At 64.8% G+C, this 21,042-nt stretch overlaps 1 protein-coding gene across 5 annotated transcripts; it reads right to left on the bottom strand.

The window, feature by feature from the left end:
• Positions 1–681: 681 nt before the first annotated feature.
• Positions 682–19,639, bottom strand: ATP13A2 (ATPase cation transporting 13A2). 5 transcript variants are annotated; one of them, XM_038531834.1, is made up of 29 exons: positions 19,531–19,639; positions 13,102–13,196; positions 12,837–13,019; positions 12,513–12,571; positions 12,272–12,386; positions 11,946–12,025; positions 11,012–11,089; positions 10,749–10,818; positions 9,872–10,006; positions 9,719–9,785; positions 9,501–9,632; positions 8,179–8,334; positions 7,564–7,674; positions 7,429–7,475; positions 7,158–7,346; positions 5,920–6,126; positions 5,333–5,428; positions 5,089–5,248; positions 4,881–5,001; positions 4,615–4,739; positions 3,783–3,943; positions 3,541–3,657; positions 3,338–3,417; positions 2,862–3,014; positions 2,681–2,777; positions 1,668–1,891; positions 1,438–1,589; positions 1,166–1,335; positions 682–1,075 (listed from the first exon to the last, which is right to left on the bottom strand). In XM_038531834.1, exons 1-29 carry the CDS (start codon positions 19,538–19,540, stop codon positions 941–943), a joined length of 3,525 nt encoding a protein of 1,174 aa, XP_038387762.1. In that variant the 5' UTR covers positions 19,541–19,639; the 3' UTR covers positions 682–940. The 5 variants fall into 5 exon arrangements, with proteins under 5 accessions (XP_038387762.1, XP_038387764.1, XP_038387763.1 ...); XM_038531836.1 differs by having other exon boundaries at positions 9,872–9,979; XM_038531835.1 differs by having other exon boundaries at positions 11,946–12,022.
• Between the last annotated feature and the right edge of the window lie 1,403 nt (positions 19,640–21,042).

Genomic DNA, 21,042 nt, shown 5'->3' with positions numbered 1-21,042 from the left:
CCAGGTGGGGCTGGGGGGGGGGGCAGGAGGCAGTCCTGCTTTCCTGCTCACTCCTGCCCAGCGCAGACGGGCCGGATGACCGTGTGGCCTCTCCAGGGCAGGGCTTGGCCAGTGTCCCGCTAGTGGGATGAGGTCAGAAGCACCCACCTTCCCCGGGGGGACAGTGCACGTGGCTCGGGCTGAGAGAGATGTGGGCTTGGAGCCTGGACTTTCATCCGAGAGGGTAACTGGGCCACAAACTCATCATGGGGTGCGGGGGGGTGGGGGCCGAAGGGAAGTGGTCCCGTTCAATGTCTCGGAGCCGCTGGCTCTTGGGGGACACAAGTCTGTTCTCCTGCTGCCCCCACAGGAAGGCAGGAGTAAGAGTGTGGATGCTGGAGTCCGAGCCAGCTGGCCCCACCTCTGACTACGCACGTGGCCTCTTAAGCCTCAGTTTCTCTATCTGGAGAACGGGGACGAGACTCCACAGCGGCAAGGACTGAACGACGACACACGTGAGGTGCTAAAGGGAACACGAGCCATGGGCTCAACCCGCAAATATCGTTCCTGTCAGATGAACAAACGGAGGCCCAGAGAGGGGAGTCGCCCAATGTGATCTCAAAAATCAGGGGTGCCAGGAGCAGACCCATGCTAGGGGCTACCAGCTGGACACCCATTCGTGGTGCCACATAGGAGACAGGCTGCGCCAGGAAAATATCATGACTTTATTTGCTACACTGACAGCGGCTCCGGGGGGGGCGGGGGGCTGTCGTCTACACAGGATGTCTGAAGTGGGGGGACAATATTATTTCTCCAGCTGAGGGCAGGGGGGCCGGGGCGGGCAGATGCGGGACAGGAGCAGGACATCTGCCAACCTCCGGGCGGTGGCTGTCTCTGGAGGTGGGTCCCAGTCGGTGGCTCAGAGGCAGGGAGATCGGGCGTCCGGGGTGGCCAGGCCGCGCTACCTCACGGGCCCGGTGGGCGGCGGCCAGGGCTGCTCGGCCAACTCCCGCTCCAGCTGCTTGAAGCGCTTCTTTGAGGCCTTTTTGGGCCGGAGCCGCCGCAGGCAGGCCGGGAGGCACTGGTCCAGCACACTCTGCGGAGGACGGGGAGGGCGCAGAGGGGCAGCTGTGACTGAGGCCACCCCCCAGGGCCCCTCTGTCCCCCAACCCAGGGCGAGCCCCACCTCCAGCACGAAGGCCGCCACAAAGTTAAAGGCCACCAGGCCCAGCAGCAGCAGCTTGAAGCAGGTGTCGGCGATGTTCCTCAGCGCCAGTGGGCCCTGCAGGAGGCCAGGGACCAGGAGGAGGCCCGCCAGGATGGAGCCCAGGAGCGCCAGGGCCAGCAGGAAGGGCACTGGGGGCGAGGGCGGCATGAGTCCAGGGGGGCCCCCCACGGGCGCCAGACCCCCCAGCCCGTCCCTCCCCCCGCACCCGGCCTGCCGGGCAGCAGCGGTACCGTTGGTGTAGAGAGGCCGGCGGAAGGGCGCCCCCTTGGACACGGCTGCGGCCAGGATGAGGTACTGGAAGCCAGACAGGGAGAAGACCACGGTGTTCTCATAGTTGGGCAGGTTGTCGGGCGCGGGCACGGTCTTGTTCAGAGGCACGAACCTGGCGGCACGAAGACCCGGGGTCGCGAACGGGCCTGCGGAGGGCAGGGGTGGGCTCCGCGGGCGGCCCCCGACTCACCAGGGTTGGGCCACGGTCAGGAAGTAGCCTCCCAGCTGCACGCCGGCCACCAGCACCACGTGCAGCAGGAGGCTGCTCAGCACAGGGACGCTGAGCAGGGCCCCCGGGGGTCGTGCCCGCCCCAGCGCCAGCGCCGGCCCCGTGCGGCTCATGAGCACCGCCACCGTGGTGGTGATGACCAGGTCGATGGCCAGAAACTGCACGTCACCCAGGTTGGTGTTGATCTGCCGGCAGGGGAGGGAGGGCAGAGGGCGGATGGCAGGGGGCACCTGGAGGGCCCTCAGGAGGTGGCGGGAGGGGGGAGGTGTGGCTCTTGCCCTGCGGCCTGAGGGTGGGGGCAGCAGCCTCCTAGCTCTGGGGAACTCCCAGTCTGATGGGGAAGCCGCTGCCCTGCCTTCAGGGTGTCCCTCCTCCAGTCTGAGGGAGGAGGCCTGAAAGTGATGGGGTGGCTTCCTCCTGCCCACAGGAAGCTCCCAGGCTGGGGGGCGCTTAGCCCCCGCCAAACCCCTCGGTCGCCAGAAGACACCACGGTTCTCGGTGGATGCAGGGACAGATACTAGCATGAGATCGGCGCTGCCCCACTGTGTCGCCTGGCTTCCCGGGGGGGCGGGGGGAGAAGGCGCATGTGCTCAGAGCGGAGCCAGGGAGGTGCCCTCTAAACTGCTGTGACATGGCCAAGGTCTGAGCCAGGCGAGCAGGGCAATGGGTGCATCCTGTCTCCGGCCCTGCGTGGGCTCTGCCTCAGTCTCCCCTGCAGACGGGAGCTCCCGGAGGACAGGGACATGTTAGCACAGGACAGCTGCCCCACTTCTGAGGACCTACTGTGTGCATGAGGCACTGTGCTCGGCGCCTCGCCACCCGAGGTTCAGGAGTCGCCCAAGCCACCCGGCTAGAAAGCGGCAGGGTGGGGTCTGAGGCCACGCCATGCATCTCAGAACCCGCTGGGCTGAGGCCACGCTGCTGAGCGTCCTGGCTCTGGGCCTGCTCCCGGCAGCGGGCTCTGGCCCACTCACCGTGTAGAGGATCAGGACGGAGATGAACTGGGTCAGGCTGTACAGAGCCATGTACTTGAAGACGCTGAACGAGGTGTCGAGGGAACACCGGCCTTCCCTGGGAGCAGGGTAGGGGCGTTACGGGCGCCCAGGCTGGCTGGCGGGCCCTGAGGGGCGCCCCTCCGGCCCCTGCCCGCCTCACCTGATGACCATGGGCACACACTCGATGCTGGCCGTGCTGGAGGTGAAGGGCGAGACCACCGAGGCCTCAGCCTGGGAGAGCGAGATGCCCACGTCGGCTGCCTTCAGGGCCCCGCAGTCATTGGCGCCGTCCCCGCACATGCCCACGCAGTACCTGCACAGAGGGGGCCTGGCTGGAGCCCGTGAGGCGCCTCCCGTCTGTGCAGCCACCCCTCTGCCCGCATGTGGGAAGGGCTGGGGCCCTGCTGGCCTTTGTGCCTGGGACATCCCGGGTGCTCAGTAAACTGAGGCAATGACTACTTTTGGTGTGAGGGACCCAGAAGAGCCTGTCTGGGTTCTCCCAGAAGGTGATGATGACTCCTAACGCCTGCCGGGGGGGGGTGGGGGGGGCGGGGGGCTCATGCATCATGATGCCACGCACCGCAGCCGCCGCCAGGGATTGGCTTGCCCCCTGCAGGTCCTTCGCCTGCTACTCACTGGAGCTTCTGGAGCTCACAAACCAGCTCTGTCTTCTGCTCGGGAGCCATGCGGGCAAAGACAGTGCCCTGGACCAGGATCTGAGAGCACAGGGAGACAGGGGAGACTGAGGCAGTGGCAGGGTCGGGGCGGGAGAGCCACGAGGAGGGAGCGGGGCGCGGGGGCGGCTTCGAGCCACCAGAGGGGCTCAGGGGCAGCCCTACCTTGGGCAGCAGCTTGGGGAAGTGCTTCATAAGGACACCAAAGGTGGACCCGCTGAGGGCCAGGTGGCTGGATCGGGGGTCTGGCTCCATGGTGTAGCTTGCGGCCTGGTCGGGATCCTGGGGGCCCGGGAAGCTCAGCTCAGCTTCCCCTGCCCACCCCCGAGAGAGCTGGGGCCTGGGTCAGGTGACACAGGGCGGGGTCATCAGTGGGGTTCGCGGCTGGAGCCCCGGTTCAGCCTCACCTTAGCCCCGTTCACGGCTGCAGGGGATTCCAACGGCAGGAGCTCGAGGGAGGCAGGCTGGCCCCGCTCAGGGGGGGTGGCGTGGATGATGACCAGACGCTCCTGGGGGCCCACCATGCCGCAGCCCTGGGCCACGGTGACTGCCGTCTGCAGGTTGTCCCCTAGGAATGTGGGGGCAAGGTGAGAGCCCAGCGGCGGCCCGGGGGGCCACCCTCACAGATGAGACAGAGGCCAGACGCGGTCTGTGTGCCGCGCCTGGTGGGGTGAGCTCAGGCAGGTTCATCAAGGTCTCTGAGCCCCGCCTTCCTCACCTATGAAACCTATGAAGGTCTTAGGGGACAGTGGGGACCTGGGCCAATGTCCCACACATACCACTTAGTGGTATGGACTTCGCTGGGAAGGGTGTGTGCGTGTGTGCGTCTGTGCACGCAGGGACGGGGAGGACGAGGAGGACACAGACCTACTGGGCCCCTCCCCGTGTTGCCCTGGCTAGAATCTTCTCTTGCTCCATGAAACTATCACCACTTTCCAGGGTGACATAATCCCCCATCTCCTCTAGGGGGAGCTGAAACGCGGAGAAGTGGCCCAGCGGGCACAGAGCCGGAACCCAGGCAGGTCAGCACCACCCGCAGGGCCTCTGGAGGTCGTTCTACTCCTCCGGGCCTCACCTTCCACCCTGGGCAAGTGGAAGGATGATTTCCACTTAGGAGGGACACTGTGAAGACCGAGAAACGTGTGAAAGGGGCCTGGCCTGAAGCAGGGGCCCGAAAAGAAGGGGTGCTGCGTGCCCTTCCCTCTGCCCTCCTGACCCCGGCCCCGTGGCCAGGGGCACCTGTCACCATGACGGTGCGGATGCGGGTCCTCCGCAGAGCCTGGATGACCGGTGTGGTCTGGGGCTTCAGCAGGTTCCTCATGACCAGCAGCCCCAGGAGGGTCAGCTCCCGCTCCACGGCATCCCTGGAGGGTGGGCAGACCGGGTCAGAGGGCATGCAGCGGCCAAGGCCCCCCCCCCCAGCCACGGGCAAGGACATCTGCCCAGGGCTCTGCCTGCAGAGGGCCCGAGGCACAGTCCCAGGGGCTGGGGCAGGGCCAGCCCACCTGCTCAGCTGCTGAGCGGCCTCCAGGCTGGGCACGATGGGCAGCGGCTTGCTGGCAAGGGCCACGACGCGGTAGCCGGCGGCCGTGTAGCTCTGCAGCATCTGGGCGAAGTCTGCAGGCACTGCCAGGGAGAGGCAAGGGGTCGCTGGGACGAGGGGGTGGGAGGCTGGGGGCCCACCCCCATCTGGGCCGCGGCCCCCCCATCCACCTGTCTCCGGGTTGCAGAGGCCTGCCACCAGCTCCGGGGAGCCCTTGACGTAGGCCTCCGGCTGAGCAGCTCCCGGCCACGCCACCACCACGTTCATGCGCTGCAGGGCTGACGAGAAGGGGAAGCGGTTGAGGATGCTCACGGGTACCGGGGGCTCCTCCTGCAGGGAGACGGAGGGGCAGCTGAAGGGCCGGCCTGTGGAGCCCCCCTCCCCAGCCACTGCTCCCCGGCCCCCGCCACTCACCCTGCCCTGCAGCTGGGCCTCCTGAAGCGGGGGTCTCATCACCGCCAAGACCTGGTCCCCGAACGCGGAGTCTGCAGCCGGCCCCTCCTCCAGGACCTGGGAGGCAGGCAGGGAAGGTTGGCCTCCGTCGGGCCGGGCACTGGCTTGGCCCCGGGCAGCCCATCCTCGGCCCCCGGAGGGAGGCGGCGGCAGAGGCAAGTTAGACTCGTGGAAGACTTCCTTCACGGGAGACCAGATGGAAGTCAAGAACATGGGCTTTGGAGTCGGATGGACCCAAGTCCAAACCCTGGCTTTGCCACTTACAAGTTGCAGGGTGACCTTGGACAAGTTATTCCAAATCTCCCTCGGCCTGGGCTTCCTCCCTGCGAGGCAGGTTTGGAAGCTTCCTTCCTGGGCTACAGGAGGAGCACGAGCCAAGGCCCGGGCCGCGGGGTGCTGGCACAAAGTGGGTGCTCGCACGTGGCCTCGGCCATTATTAATGATGGTGGCACAATGGATGCCACCCGAAGTCCTGGAATGAAGACCAGGCGGGGTTGGTTAGAGCCCAGCTGCCCAGAGGCAGGGGCTGACCTGCTCGGCCTCCTCACCCAGCCAGTAGATTCCACCATCTTGAGGTCCATGGGGTCGCCCACGGGGGTGTCCTGGAGCCGGCTGAGGGCATGGCAGGTGGCCAGCGCTCGGAGCAGGGGCCCCACGGGCAGGCGGCGGGGCTCTGGGACCAGAGGCAGGAACGCCTGCCCTTTTAGGGGCACCACACCCATCACATCCAAGCCGTCCTCCGTGAGGGTGCCCGTCTGCAGGGGGCAAGGGGCGGGCCAGTGATGAGTCCCGGGAGGAGCTGTGTGCGGCTGCGCTGGGCGCCCACACCCCGGGCCAGCGGGGGCCCCTGGGAATCCCGGGAGCCAGAGCAGGAGCCAGAGGCGGTCCCTCTGCCAGGGCCGCTCCCCCCAACCCCCGATTCCTCTGTCCGGCACCGCTGCCTCCAGGAAGTCTTCCTTCACCCTACGGCAGGTCAGGTGGCCCCTGCCTCGGGCTCCCACCCACGACCACTTCGCGACCCTATCACTTGTTTGTCACGGGGCCAGGAAGAGGGCCTGGCCACACCCGGCGCACGGTGTGCGTGCTGAACGGGCGAGCGAGTGAGCGCCCGCGTTCCCCACGCTCGGATGCAGCTGCCCAGGTACACGTCCGGCTCCTTCGCCAGCCTGGGGGCTCCGAGGACCCGATCAGGCCCCACTACTCAGTTTCAAGACTCACTGGGGCCCCCAGGGCCCTCAGAATAATTAACGTCCAACCTCGCCAATGGGGCTGCCCAGCCCCCCCGTCCCGCCCGAGTCCCCACTGTTCCCAGTGCCCAGGCACCCCGTCTGTTCCTCCGAGGAGCTGACTGCTCCCCGGCCCCCGCCTGCCCTGCCTCCCGTCTTCGGGTTCCCCCCATCATTGAGGTCAAAGAGGAGCATTCCCTGAGGGAATGACCCCCACGTCCCACCTATCACGTTACCCAGTTCAAGTCCTCCCCCAAAGCCATCACCACCTGCGGCTCTTTGTGGGCCCTGATCCGCTTATTCTTGGGGGGTGGGGGGGTCTCTGCTGGGTCTCGGCGCCAAGAGCAGCACCAGGGAACGACTAAGTGACCTCAGACGGTCTTGCCTGCCAGACTGGGAGCCGGGCGTGTGTGGGAGCTGGCCGGGGGGTGCGGGGTCTCTGGGCGTTTCCGGCTCCAGGACAGGACCTGGCACCAGGCAGCAGCCTGCGTTGCTGACTGAGGAATGCAGGCATGGAGGCCTGGCTGGGGCGCCCGCGGCCCCCGCCCCGCGGCCCCCACCTTGTCAAAACACACGAGCTGGAGCTTGCCCCCCAGATTGATGCGCAGCGGGTGGATGCAGAAGATGCCCTGGCTCCGCAGCCGGCTCTGGGCATAGAGTGTGCACACGGTCATGGCAGCGGGCAGCGCGGGTGGCACCACCACCGTCACCAGGTCCAGAGCCCGGATCACGATCTCATTCAGAGGCACCTGGCGGGAGGCACCGTGACTCCAGGGGCCAGGCTGGCCCCGGGTCCCCGCCGGCCGCCCCTGCCCGGTCCCCGAGGCTCACCCGGTTGCGGTGGAGGATGAAGATGCTGTAGACGGTGCCGAGGAGAGCTGGGGAGACAGCAAGGGCTCAGCGGGATTTGGGATAGGGCTTGGGGGAGAGGGGCACCAGCAGAAGGCAGTGCAGGGGGTCACTCACCCAGGACAGAGAGAGCAGCCACAAACTTCATGCTGTGTTTGTAGAACTTGAAGTCGATGGGCCGGGGATGCAAGATGGAGCTCACCAGGCCCCCTTTTGCTGTGCAGAACCCTGGGAGCAACCGGGGGGTGGGGGTGGCGAGGGTCAGGACAGGCCCTCCCGGCCCCTGCCTTCCCGCACCACACTGGGGGCTGTGAGACCTGCTGCTCCTGGGAGGAGGCATCACCCAGTGTGGGGTGACTCGTGACGGCCCACGGGTCTTGCCGGCCCTCATGGGGCTTAGCGAAAATGGAACGAGTGGACGGTATCTATGAAGTGGGCGGTTTCACTTTTTAAAAATCCGGATATGTGGCTCTTAGTGAAAAACTCAAGTCTGGTGACGCTAGGGCCAGTTCCCACGTGACAAGAGCCTGCCGGCGTCGTACAGGGCTGTTCCCTTCCTAAGGGGTGGGCTCCTGCTTGCTGGCCACAGCCCTGCGCACGTCAGCCGACCGCACGCATGCTGGAGGTGTGGGGGACTTGCCCAGGGTCCCCCAGTAGGACAGCGGCAGAGATGGCCCCTGCCCGACCCGGTGGCATGAGCCCAGCATCCCCTCCTGCCTCCCTGCTTCCCACCTGTCTGAGTCACCACTGCCAGGACGTGGGGTCCGACGAACGCCCGGGCCTGCAGGACGAGGGTCCCACAGAAGAGTGTGTGGCGCCGGTGGGTCTCTGGGCAGTAGGACACAGGTCCCTCCGGCAGGGCCGTCTTTAGAACCGGAACGCTCTCCCCTGGGAGGGATGGGGCAGGAGGCCTGTGAGGGGTCTCCATGCCACTCCTTCCCACCACCAACCCAAGAATCAAGCACAGAATCGTTTCATAAGCCCTCAGGTCCCACTTAATTCTTACAACCATACATGCAGGCATCATTGCCCCCATTTCACAGAGTGGGACACTGAGACTCAAGACAAAGGCCATAAAGAGGCAGCCAGACAATCCCGGAAGGATGGGTGCCAGCCAGGGACCAGGAATGTGTGCACATGGATACAGCGGGGCGGGGAGACGTTTGGACTCTTGGAACTATTCTGTAACGAGCTGCATCACTTTTATGACTCAAACCAACACACCGCAGGGGGGTGGGGGCGCTTCTGCCCTAGGACGCTGCCTGGAGGAGTGGCCGCGGGGTGCAGGGTTAGCAACCCAGGATTGTCACTCGAGAGCAGAAGGGAAATAGAAACACCAGGGGCAGAGGGCCCAGTGGGCAGGGAGGCCAGGGGCTAGGGGGCCGGGGGTAGGGAGGCGGGCGGCAGGGAGGCTGGGGGCAGGGAGGCGGGGGGCTGGGAGACCGGGGGCTGGGAGGCTGGGGGTAGGGAGGCGGGTGGCAGGGAAGCCAGGGGCAGGGAGGCGGGCGGCAGGGAAGCCAGGGGCAGGGAGGCGGGCGGCAGGGAGGCCAGGGGCTGGGAGGCTCGGGGCAAAGGGCCAGGGGTAGGGATGCCAGGGGCTGGGAGACCAGGGGCTGGGAGGCTGGGGGCTGGGAGACCAGGGGCTGGGAGGCTGGGGGCTGGGAGACCAGGGGCTGGGAGGCCAGGGGCTGGGAGACCAGGGGCTGAGAGGCTAGGGGTAGGGAGGCCAGGGGCTGGGAGGCCAGGGGTAGGGAGGCTGGGGGCTGGGAGGCGGGCGGCAGGGAAGCCAGGGGCAGGGAGGCGGGCGGCAGGGAGGCCAGGAGCTGGGAGGCTGGGGGCTGGGAGACCAGGAGCAGTGGGCCGGGAGCAGGGAGGCCAGGGGCAAAGGGCCAGGGATAGGGAGGCCAGGGGCTAGGAGGCCAGGGGCTGGGAGACCAGGGGCTGAGAGGCTAGGGGTAGGGAGGCCGGGGGCTGGGAGGCTGGGGGCAGAGGGTCAGGGGTAGGGAGGCCGAGGGCAGGGAGGGCGGGGGCAGAGGCCAGGGGCTGGGGCTGACCTGTCAGGGAGCTCTCGTTGACCACGCACTCGCCAGCCACCAGGGCCGCGTCGCAGGGCACCAGCCCGCCTTCCCGGGGCAGCACCAGGCAGTCTCCGGGCACCAGCTCGCTGGAGTCCACCCATTCCTCCTCTGCAGGCAAGCGGGGGCCTCAGCGTGGCCCGGGCCCAACCCCCACCCCAGAGCCTCCCTCCCCCCCGCCCCCGCCGAGCTCTCACCTCCCCCGGGCCGGCACACGCACACCCTCGCGGACAGCTGCACCATGTCCCTCAGAGTCTGGCTTTGCTGTGGGCAGGGGGCACATGGGGAGTGGGTGGGGGCGGCCCCCCGTGGGGACCTGCCCGCCCCGGCCATCCCCCTCACGCACCCACCTTTCTGGTCTTGTAGAGCGACAGGCAGATGGAGGCGGTAGAGATGAGGAAGATGCACAGGGCGTACGAGTAGTAGCGGTCGGCCAGCCACAGCCCGATGCTGAAGGCCTGGAACCCATAGTAGGGGTTCAGTGCCTGGGGAGGGGCGGGGAAGCAGCATCAGGGCTCGTGTCCCCGGGGGGCCGGCCCGTGGCCCCGCTCAGCGCCCCCAAAGGCCCCGGGGCCCTTAGCTTCTCTGCTCTGAAGAGGACACAGACACTGAGATGCCAGCCAGGCCCCTGCTAAGCCCGTCATCTAAGTGTCATCCAGTGGTGGTGACAATTCCACACTCCATTTGCAGATGAGGGAACCGAGGCACAAAAGGGTCAGGTCACTGGCCCTGAACCACGCGGCCCCCATGTGGCTGCCCGGGGTGTACACGAGCCCGACTCCAGGAGCCAGTGTGACTTTCGTGGGCGTCCGCCGCTGGCTCAGAAGGCCGGGAGGTTCTGTGTCCTCCGGGGCGTCCGGCTCATGGCTCCCCACTGTCCCCTAGGCCACGTCACCTCTCTGAAGCTTGGGTCCTTGGTGTGTGAACTGTGTCCCTACTCATGCAGCTGCCAGAGGGTGAAGGTGGCTTAGGTGCAGCAAGGCCAGGAAAGGCCGGGGCTGTGTGGCCTCGTCTCCCGGCCTCTACTCCCAGCCCCAGCCTGGACCACAGCCTCCAATTCCTCGCCCTGAGCTGACGGGGCTGGCTCTGAGGTGACTCTCCCCTACGGAGGAGGGGACAGCTGCTCCGGCCTGCCACTGGCAAGTGGCCCTAAAAGGGCAAGCCCCCAGCCAGGGCCACACCACCAATCGAAGCCAGAGCCGGGGTGCAGCCCAGGGACAGTCCTACCTCGTCCACCAGCAGCTGGGGATAGGACTTGACCGGCACGCTGATGACATTGGGGCCGTAGATGGTCTTCCTGTAAGAGAAGTGGCCGGGCCAAAAGATGGAGGGGGCAGTGGCGGCCGGACCCTCCAAGGGCAACAGAGCTCATCTTACAGCCAGGGAAACCAAGGCCCAGAGAAGGCAGGTGACCAGAAGGCCATGCTCAGGGGGGCAAGATAGGGGTCCCCAGGGCGCAGGGCACCCCTGGTCCGGGGCAGCACACCCACCTCACGGCTTGGTCCTGGAGGCTGAGGCCGGAGCAGGAGCGGTGGACGTCCTCGCAGGTGCGGCCGTTGTCCAGCAGGCTGGGGGGAGGGGGGGAGGCGGGGAACACATGTGGGCGATGGGGCCTGGGCACCGCCTCCCCTACCTATGGGACTCGGGGCTCCAGGCCCCTCCTGGCCCCCTGAGCTCCTGGGAGGAGGCAGCTCTCTAACTCTGGGTCTAACTTCCTCCAGTTCCCCTGGTCGGGCCCCAAACCAGGAAGAACAGTGAGGGATGATGATTAACAGTTAAGAGCGACAAGAATCCCTATTATTTAGCGACAGGCGTGTTCTTCACGACGATGCCTTCCCTAAGTGACTTAACCTCTCTGCGCCTGTCTTCTCATCGGCAGGACGGGGATGGTGACAGCACCTGCCACACAGGGCCACGGCAGATAAACGAGAAGCCATGTAACGCGCGTGGCTAGTGCCTGGCACCTACCACGTGACAGACCCGTCAGCGATTCGTGCTGTGCTTCTCTACGTGGCAGAGGCTGGTGCCACCTCCACGTCCCCCGGGCACTCACCTCTGCAGACGCAGCTCACAGTTACTGAGCACTTAGTAGGTGGCGGGGGCGGGGGGGACGAGACCCCAATCGGATGATCCGAGTCCAGAGCCTAAGGTCTGATTCAGTGTTGCCACCTTGGCCTGAGGCTGAGCCAACCTTTACACGAAGCTTATGTACTTGCCCCTCAAAATAACCCTGGGAGGCCTCTGCTAGGGATTCTCTTTCTGCCCAGGGCACAGACAGGGACTCCGAGGCCGGGGAGGCTCAGCAACTTGCTCACGTCGCCGGGGTCTGAGGTGCGCAGCCCAGGGTGGAGTCCACGCGGGGCCACGTCATGCCACCTCTCGGCCCAACCCAGCAGGAGCGCGCGGTGCCGGCCTGAGCCCTACCTGGCTTGGCAGAAGGCCTGCTGGCTCTCGATCCAGACGTAGCGCTGGCCCCGGAAGAGGTAGTATCGCAGCGTCCGCTGCTGGGTGGGAGAGAGAAGAGGCTGGAGACAGCTTGGGGGTGGGGTGCAGGGGCAGAGGCCAGTGTTGCGGGAAAGAGGCAGGGAGGCCTGGAGGTGCCGAGGTGCTCGGCCCAGCAGCCCGGACATTGGGGCAAAGGAACCAGAGGTGCGTGGGGAACGGGGACTCCAACCCTCCCGTTGTGCAGAGCGTGGCACTGAGGCCCAGGGAGGGTTAAGGGCTCGTGGGGAAGCCAGCTGTGCACTCACGGCCTCTTCGTTCTTGCAGAACTGGGCGGTGTCCTTCCACGCACCCTCTGGGACGGCCCCCACGGCCGCCTGGCTCCGGCCATCCTCCGCCTGGCCCCGGGCCGGCAGCTCCAGGCTGGGAGCGGGCAGGGGTTACCGTGGAGCCCTGGGAACTGGGCCAGCACCTCCCCATCCCATGCAGCCACAGTCCCTCCGTGGCAGGGAGCCGGGGCTTCTGGGCAGGGTGACGGGGCCACCTCACCTGCCCTCACCGATGGCCTCGGTCTGCACCTGCACAGTGTAGAGCTGCCAGGAATTATCCTGGAACACAGAGGTGGGGGCTTGATACCAGGAGACACTGGTCCTCTCCCAGGTGCACCCTGCCGCCCGGCGGCCCCCGCTGGACAAAACAGGGACCAAGGACATACATGATGCCCTGGGGAGCCACCCAACTGCCTCTCCCGCCCATTGCTCGGATGGGAAAGCAGAGGCCGAGAGAGGACAACTGTGCACGGTCCCACAGGAGGTGAGCGGCCAGATGGGGCTGAGACCCCCTCCCCTGCGCTCCCCTCGCCAGCTGCCTCACCTCTTTGTCTCTTATTTCGATGACGAGTGTTTCTGCGCGGGCCAGGTTGCAGGGCCGGAGCCGCAGCCGCACCCCCCACACCGGCTTCCAGCGGAAGAGCAGCAAAGGGATCCCTGCCATCATCCAGACCACGATGTGATAGCCGATGACCCTCCATGGACTGCCACAGTAGCCGCTGAGCCTCTGCGGACGGACGGACGGACAGGCCGGGTGGGCGCGGGGCGGGGGCGCGCCTGGAGCCTCCCCTGCCCACCCCGCCACCTACCACGGATGAAACTGAGGAGCTGAGGGGATCTACAGATGTCTCTATCGTCAGGGTCCCATAGCCGGCGGGCGTGCTGCCCACGAGAGGGCTGCTGTCTGCGGGTGCAAGGGAGACAGGTCATGGGGGCTCCTCCCTCTCTTATACCTTAAAATAAAATTAGCATCGTCATTTGGTGGCCCCACGTGGGAGCTGCTGAGGTCGGAGGGGCAGTTCTCCTGGACAGCTGCCGTCCTGACTGCTCCAACCCATCTGTCACACCTCGGGGATACACGGTCCCCACTGCACCTGCCATTCCTCAGGTACAGAGCCCTTTGTTAAAACTGACGTACGGGGCGCCTGGGGGGCTCAGCGGGTTGAGCATCTGACTCTTGAATTCCGCTCGGGTCATGATCTCAGAGTGGGGTCGAGCCATGTCGGACTCCACGCTGGGAGTGGAACCTGCTTGGGACTTGCTCTCTCCCTCTGCACCCCCTCCCACTCACCCCCTGCATCCTCTCTCTTTTTAAACGTTTTATTTATTTATTCATGAGACACAGAGAGGGAGGCAAAGACACAGGCAGAGGGAGAAGCAGGCTCCCTGTGGGAAGCCCGATGCGGGACTCGATCCCAGGACCCCAGGATCACGCCCTGGGCCAAAGGCAGGTGCTCCACCACTGAGCCACCCAGGCGCCCCTCTTTCTCTCTTAAATAAACAAAAAACCCTGAAATGTTTCCAGAGGTTGGCAGCAGTGTTCCACTGATGGGGTTTCACATAATTACTAGAATAAAGCTTTTGAGAACCAGCTTGCTGAGACCAAGGACCAGCACGGAGGGGCGGATGGGAGCAGGTTGGACACACATCCTGGAAAAATGCAGCAGCAGGTGGCACAGATCCTTGTGGTGCTTTGGGTCCTTGGCCTGAAAAGCGGAAGGTGTCAGAACCAGGACCAAAGGCAGTCAAACCTTTAGACGCTGAGCAGCACAGGAAAGGGACGATAAGGTTATTCAAGACAACTGTATTTGCAGCTGCGTGAGACGAAGGTTCTAGCATGAACCGAAGTGGCACCTGCTGGTGAGTGAGGCCCCTGGGGTCATGGCCGTGATGGGGCCCAGCCGCCTCGGGACCCGGGTGCCCTCAAGAGTCCTGGCAGTGCCTGATCCTGGAGACGCTGAAGACGCCAGCCTGCTGCTGGAGCTGCGCGTCAGGGGGGTCTGGGGCCAGGAACGCGGCGCTCAGGTGTGATTACGGGCTTACAGTGGGAGACAAACACCACGGGGATGAGGCAAGCGGGGAGATAACGGGTTATTTTAAGTGCAAAAGCACAACCTTTGTATTTCTGCTAATGCTGGCACCTGGCAGGGCCAATGAAAGACTTGAAGTGAAAAGAAAACAAAGCATCGCTATTTTATGAACTGGTTCGACAGACCCAATGGCTCAAGTCTTCGCGGGCCTGTTATGTGACTGTCCTGCTGGCTCATTCCAGTCTGGTTTCCTCGTGCGTCTGGTTATCCCTGGCTGGGTGCAGGCCCAGGATCGGGGCCCAAGGCCTGGTGAGCGCCCCGAGCTTCCGCAGCCCTGTGGAATAGCCCCAAGCTACTCGCTCCCTGGGAACCATGTGTCCCCCTTTTGCATCCAGTCCCCACCCGGAGGGCAGAGGTCAGGGCTGCTTATCCCTGTTCAACTCCCGTGCCCAGCAGAGTCCTGGCGGCGAGGGGATGCTGAGAGGTCGGGTCTGGACTTTATGGCAGGCAGGAAAGGGGCCCCCACTCTGAAGGTGGGAGTGGGGGGGGGCAGAGAGGAGGGGTGAGGGAGGACAGAAGCTGCTACGTCCCAGCTGAGCACCAGCTTACTCAACCCTCTGCGGGGAAGGGCTGACTATCGCTCCCGTTTTACAGACGAGAAAACTGAGGTCAGAGACCAGCACTAGGAGGCTCTACTGCAGAAATCCTGTTCTTCCTGTCTCCCCTCCTGCAGAGCCGTGGTCCTGGCGGGGCAGGCGGCCGGCGGGTGTCCCAGGGCTGCAGAGGGCCTGGGCTCGCCGCCCCCACCGCTGGGCCGCCTGTGGGGCTGAGACACGCAGGGGCCCCTCTGGCAGCAGCGCTGGGCACCCACGGGGTTCGCTCAGAGGGATGGCACACAGCAGGCCAGGTGGGGGCGGCCTGCGGATTTTCTGAGCTCCTGCCCCTTCCCCACCGCAGCCAGTTTCCACCCACAAGCCCCGAGGGTCCCAGGCCACTGTCACAACATCCCCAGGCCCTCAGCTGCTCCGTCCCCAGACACCTGGGCTTCTGCAGCTTTCAGAGCAGCCAACGCTTCCAAGAGCCCACCGTGTGCGACATCTGCTCCTGGCCCGTTTTACCACCGTTAACACAAGAACCCTGCGGCGGGAGCTCAATTGTTATCCCCTTCTTAGGGGAGAAAATGAGGCTCAGAGAGGTTAAGTAACTCGGCCAAGATCACGCAGCAAGTACCCGGCAGCGTCAGGGTGCGAGTCCGGGCAGGCTGACTCCGGGTGGTGGTCTCCGTGGGCTGCACCACGCACGAGGCCCCGCCAGACCAGGCAGCCCGTGCTCTCCTACCCCAGCCCCACGGCCCTACGTATGGACGGTCGTGACAGTTACTATGGCCATGCCGGTAAGAGCAGCCAACAGCCCCGAAGCGCTTCCCAGGGGACGAGACCCACTGTATGCCTCCACGCAAATCCAGCCACACGGGGAGGTGGACTCCTTTTTCTCATTTTACCAACGAGGCTCAGAGGGACAAAGACCCCCCGCCACACACATATACACCGGTAAACGGTGGAACCAGGAAACTGGGGCTGGATCCTCGGCTTTCAGGGCCCAATTGGGCACTTTCGGAGGCCAGGGCTTCCGGCCAGGCCTCCCCAGGCCTCTCTGAACTTCATGATTCAACAACCCAAGCCCCACCTCCAGCCAGGCCCTCCCTGTCCACTCGGCTGACTCAGAAAACAAACAGAGCCACCAGCTCCAGGAAGAGCCGGGCCTCAGGGGATGGACACGCACACGCACACACAGCCTGCAGCCCTCAACCGTGGGGGGTCTCCAGCCAGCAGCAGAGGCTCAGAGCTGGGGGGGCAGGAGGCCAGGTCAGCCTTCTCTGGGGCTCAGAGACCCTGCCCCAGCTCTCCTGGGGCGGTCCGGTCCCTTTTACTCTGGGGGGGGGGGGGCGGGGGCGGGGGGGGGCAGCCCCGTCCACTTGAGTGAGGCTTGTCAGGAGAGCATTTCTTCCCCTTCCTGGCAGTGGCCTGCAGATGACACACAGCGGGGGGCCCCTCTGCTCGCTGCTGGAGCCTGGAAAGGGGTGATTCACTCTAGCCCCCTGCCTGGGGGGCAGAGGAGCAGGCCTCTGGGACAAGTGACACAGCCTGGCAAGCTGGGTTCTCAGGTCCTTGGCCACCAAAAAGCCACAGACCTCTCTTGCCCCACTTCAAAAGGCGGCGGTCCCAGTGGCCACTGGAGTCCCAGCTGTCTTTCTGCCAGAGTCCTTCACCTGCCGCAGAGGCCGGCTCCCTGAGTGGGGCACGGTGGGTCATGCTTCAGGCCTTAGGGCTGGTCCTGAATGTTTCCGTGGCACAAGGGGAAGAGCACCTCGGGGTTATGAGGGGTTGACATGAACTTCACGTACATTAACTCACGGATTCCTCACCACCATTCCACGAAGAGGGTACTACTTTTATCCCTATTTTACAGTTTAGGAAACGGAGGCCGGAGGAGGTGTAGCAGGTTGCCCAGGGGCCACAGAGCCAGTGAGTGGTGGCATCTGATCCAGGCGGTCTGGCTCCAGCGTCCACGCTCTTAACCACCGCACTCCCAACCTCAGGGCTTCTCCCTCAGAGCCCTGGGCTCTCCTAGAGGCAGGCTGTGTTTTGGGAGGCAAGTGCCTTAACCTTTCTGGGTCTTCATTTTCCCTCTCGAGGAGCGTAAGCCTGAGCAGCTGGCACATGAAAAAGTGTGAGCAGCAGCCGCCCCAGGGTGTCTGAAGTTCCTGAAGCGTGGGCATGTGTACACGGGCAGCTGCTGGCTTCCCTGCCAAGGAGGTGTGGCTCGTCTCTGACCCATTTCTCAGGCTCTCCTCCCACTTTCCCATCACCCTGTCTGAAGCCACAGCTGTGCCCCTGCTCCCCTGTGCACACTCAACGGCTTCTCCCCGGCGGGCTAGGGATGGGGAAGAAGCCTGCATGGCATGCTGGGCCACCCGGAGCGGGTCACTTCGCTGGTGCTAATCTGATTTCATCCTGCAACAGTCCTGCAATTTATCCCATTTTATAGGTGAGAAGACTGGGTTTTGCAGAGGCAGCTGGCCCCCTAAGGTGTCTAGCAGCTAGACACAGTCTGTGTTGCTCCAAAGTCCTCTCCACCTGCCTCCGTCATGCCCGCTGGCAGCCATCCTGCCATCAGGCTTGAACAGGGTATCCCCATCCTGCTCACAGCGCCGGGCATGGGGCTGGGACGCAGGAACCATTAACTGAATGAGCGAACCAGTACCCGTGTGGACATCTCGCTTCCATAACACAGCATGGAAGCAATGGCTCGGAGTCACTGACCCTGCCTCTGGGGCAGTCAGAGGCCAGGTTAGAGGGGCGAGCTCCTTCGTCAAGGGCCCCTGCCAGAGATCACCTTGTGTGACCCTGGTCTGCTTACTCCCCGCCTCCCACCACCTGGGGATCACAACAATGTTCCCTCTGGGGGGTTTGTCCTGGTGCCTAGCACACACCCCTCATTTCAGGAGCAGCAGCGTGCTCTCCCAAGTCCAGGAAGAAAAAGAGAGAGGCTTGACGGAGGAAGTCCCTTCTGCGGAAAACTCTAGTCTCCAGGCAAGGTCAAAGCCCAGGGCACTCTCTCCAGGGGGACACCTGTGAAAACACTCGGAAGTGCTTGTTTGTCTCTAGTTATGGTTCAGCCTCCCCAGGGATGGCCCAGGAAGGCCAGGGCAGTGTCTGATCTCTTCTAGTAATACCAGCTCGGGGTGGCCCCGAGCAGGCTGTGTGGGATGAGAATACTTTCCACGATGATTATATTGCTCTTCTGAATACCAGGGACTGATCTTCATGCATCGCCCTCAGAGGGAGGGTCTATTATCACCTCATTTTACAGAAGAGGAAACTGCGGAATGATGCTTCAGAGCACCTGGCCCAGAGTCATACAGCTGCAAAAGGGAGAAGCTGCAAAGGAGTGGGTCTGAATGAACACATTCATCTGGACTCATCCTCACGGCCACCCCAGGAAAAGTATGGATTTGGATCCCACTTAGCATGAGGCACAGAGAGGTTATTATGTCCACAGTCACACAGCTATGGGTGGTCAAGGCTAGACATGAACCTACCCTGACTCCACGGCCCCGGGGCAATGCCACCAGCACAGGGGAGTGGAGGAGCTGGAGTCAAAGCCATCTGAGAACCTCTTGTTTCCTGCGGAAGCCCTGGCTTCCTGCTGATGACCTGGCAGGGGCCCAGACAACAGGGCTGCCTCCTCCCTTGCCTTGCTCCCCCCCTCCCCCTGCAGCCAGAAGCTCCTCTCCTCTGCCAGGCGAGAGGGGATGTGTGTGTGTGTGTGTGTGTGAGAAACAACCTGCTAGGAGTGCCCTGATCTTCAGCTCTGGAGTTCAGAGGGCGTCTTTCCTCAGCTTTCCGGCTCCTTCCCCGGTGGGGGGGGGGGGGTGCACTCTGAGCTTCCAGTGGGGTGGGACGGGAGGTGGGAGATGACGGGGAGGGAGAGACCAGAACCGAGGGTGTGTGCAGCTGTCGAGGATGCTCAACCTTTGGTGGACCGTTTGCTGCGGTCTGGGGTCTGGGTGACTGACGCGGAGATGGGACCCTTCTGGAGAAGAGAGGTCTCCTGGCTCCCGTCACAGCAGGGGGGATTTAGACTCCAAAAAGGGTGGGCTCGGGTCGCATGGTCTGGGATGGGTAACATGCAGGGTGTGGTCCTTGGACCTGGGTGTTGATGGGCTTCCTCGGGGGAGGGCCTGAGGTAGGGGATCAAGAGTGGCATTGGTGTCCGGGACACTGTGACCCTGAGATTCGAGAGCGCTGGCTTCTCCAACCTCATTCATTCATTCATTCATCAGTCCATGCAACCAAGAGGAACAACCACCCGGAGGCCCCGGATGCAGCGGGTCTTCCCCTCCCTGGACATCTGTCGTTGCAGAGGGAGTGCAGAGGGAGTGGGGACCCCAGTCGGCCTCGGGCACAGCGCCCAGGGCTGCGGGAGGGCGGGCAGGGCTCGGCTCGGTGCGCCGCCACCGCCGGGCTCCGCGCCTGTCTGGGAAGGGCCAGGCGCCCACTCCCCACGACGGGGGCGGGGGGCAGGGGGCGTCCCCGGGGTCGCCCCCCTGAACCACGAGCCCGCGTGGGGGTGTCGCGCGGCGGCGCGTCGACGGGCGGCCCCGGGCCCGCGCCCGGTTCCGAGAGGCCCGAGCTGCGCACTCACCTGCGCTCATGCCGGCTCCGCGAGCTCATCGCCGGCCCCGACGCTGCGGCCCGTGGCCCCGGGCCCGGGCGTCGCGATGCCCCGCGGCGGGGGCGCGGGCGGGAGGCTGGGGGCGCGGGCGGCGGGCGGGCGGGGGCGCGGGCGCGGGCGGGGACGGGGCACCTGCAGCAGCTGGCGGCCGGCGCGGCTGGAAGGTGCCGCAGTCGGGTGCGCGCAGCCCGCCCGGCCCCGCCCACTGCGGCCCCACGTCCGCCCCGCGCGCGGGCTGCCGGGACTTGTAGTCCGAGCCGCCTGCGCCGCCGCAGAGGGGACCCTCCCCCCGCCCGCGACGGGCCGCCCGGGGTGCGGGGCGCCCGGGGACCGAGCCAGGCCTCAGACGCGAGAACACACACGCGCACGCGCACGCGCACACGCAGAGCCAGGGCTCTGCTTCAAGGGAACAGCGCAGCTCTGGCTCACCAGCCTCAGATACACACACAGGTGACACGTAGGGGCAGGGGGGTGACCCTCGGAAACACAGGCATGACCACTGACCGCCCCTTCCCGCCTCCGTGCACCGCACACAAGGGGTCAGCCCCAGCTGCCCGGCGTGCGGTGTGCCTCCGGGCTCTGCAGGCTGCACCAAGCTGACCTCCGTCTTTGCCAGGCTGTGTGACCTTGGGCAAGTCACCTCCCTCTCTGGGCCTCCTTTCAGCGATGCCCGCCTCAGAGAGTTGTTGTGAGGCCCACAGGAGGGAAAACTTAAAACACTTGAGACTGGCGTGGCTTGGCCGATGTCAAAGAAGGAAGACAGGCCTGCCCAGAGACGCAGGGACTCAGACACGTGCGTGGACATGGGGAGACTCTGCGGCGATGCAGGGAGGCCTCTGAAATCCCGGAGAATAGCGGAGGTAGGGCCCAGACCCCAGGAGTCTCACATCATGACTGCAGATACACCTGCGCAGGTAGGACGCATGGAGGCCCTGACGGGCACCGGACACCTCATACCCGTGTGCAGCATTTAGCACGCTTCCCCATCGCAACAGGTGAACACACAGTGTCCCCTGGCTCCAGTGGAGGTCGGTGGCCTCTGGACTAAGGACCTCCAAAGGCTGATGGTGAATCAGAGACCCCAGGGTCTGGGGTAAATCCAGGAAGAATCCTATTAGGATGCTATTAGGGCCACGACGGGACTGGCCCGATCCATGGTCCACCCAGTGTGATCTCTGGCATGCCAGGCTCTGTTCTGGAAGCTGAGAACATGACGGTGAATGGGACAGACCCGGGGAGCAGCCAAAGGAAGGCAGAGGAAAACCCTAACAATACTTGTCATGGAGGAATGCCTCGGGGGCTCAGCGGTTGAGCATCTGCCTTCGACCCCGGTCGGGGGATCGAGTCCCGCATCAGGCTTCCTGCAGGGAGCCTGCTTCTCCCTCTGCCTGTGTCTCTGCCTCCCTTTCTGGGTCTCCCATGAATAAATAAATAAAATCTAAAAAAAAAAAAGACTTCATGGAAAGGGCAGGAAGGAGCCCG

The sequence above is a fragment of the Canis lupus genome, chromosome 2, assembly GCF_011100685.1.
Source record: "Canis lupus familiaris isolate Mischka breed German Shepherd chromosome 2, alternate assembly UU_Cfam_GSD_1.0, whole genome shotgun sequence".
In the NCBI taxonomy this organism is placed as follows: Eukaryota; Metazoa; Chordata; class Mammalia; order Carnivora; family Canidae; genus Canis; species Canis lupus.
Note: the sequence above shows the minus strand (reverse complement) of the source record. Positions and strands in the feature narration are given on the sequence as shown.

Bases quoted from the DNA above. Each gene is read 5' to 3' on its own strand.
- ATP13A2 (XM_038531834.1), bottom strand. The intron at 7,347-7,428 runs GTGAGCCTCGGG...GCCTCCCGCCAG, and splicing joins TCATCCTCCACCGCAACCGG to GTGCCTCTGAATGAGATCGT. The intron at 5,429-5,919 runs GTGAGGAGGCCG...CCTGCCTCCCAG, and splicing joins TGGTGGAATCTACTGGCTGG to GTCCTGGAGGAGGGGCCGGC.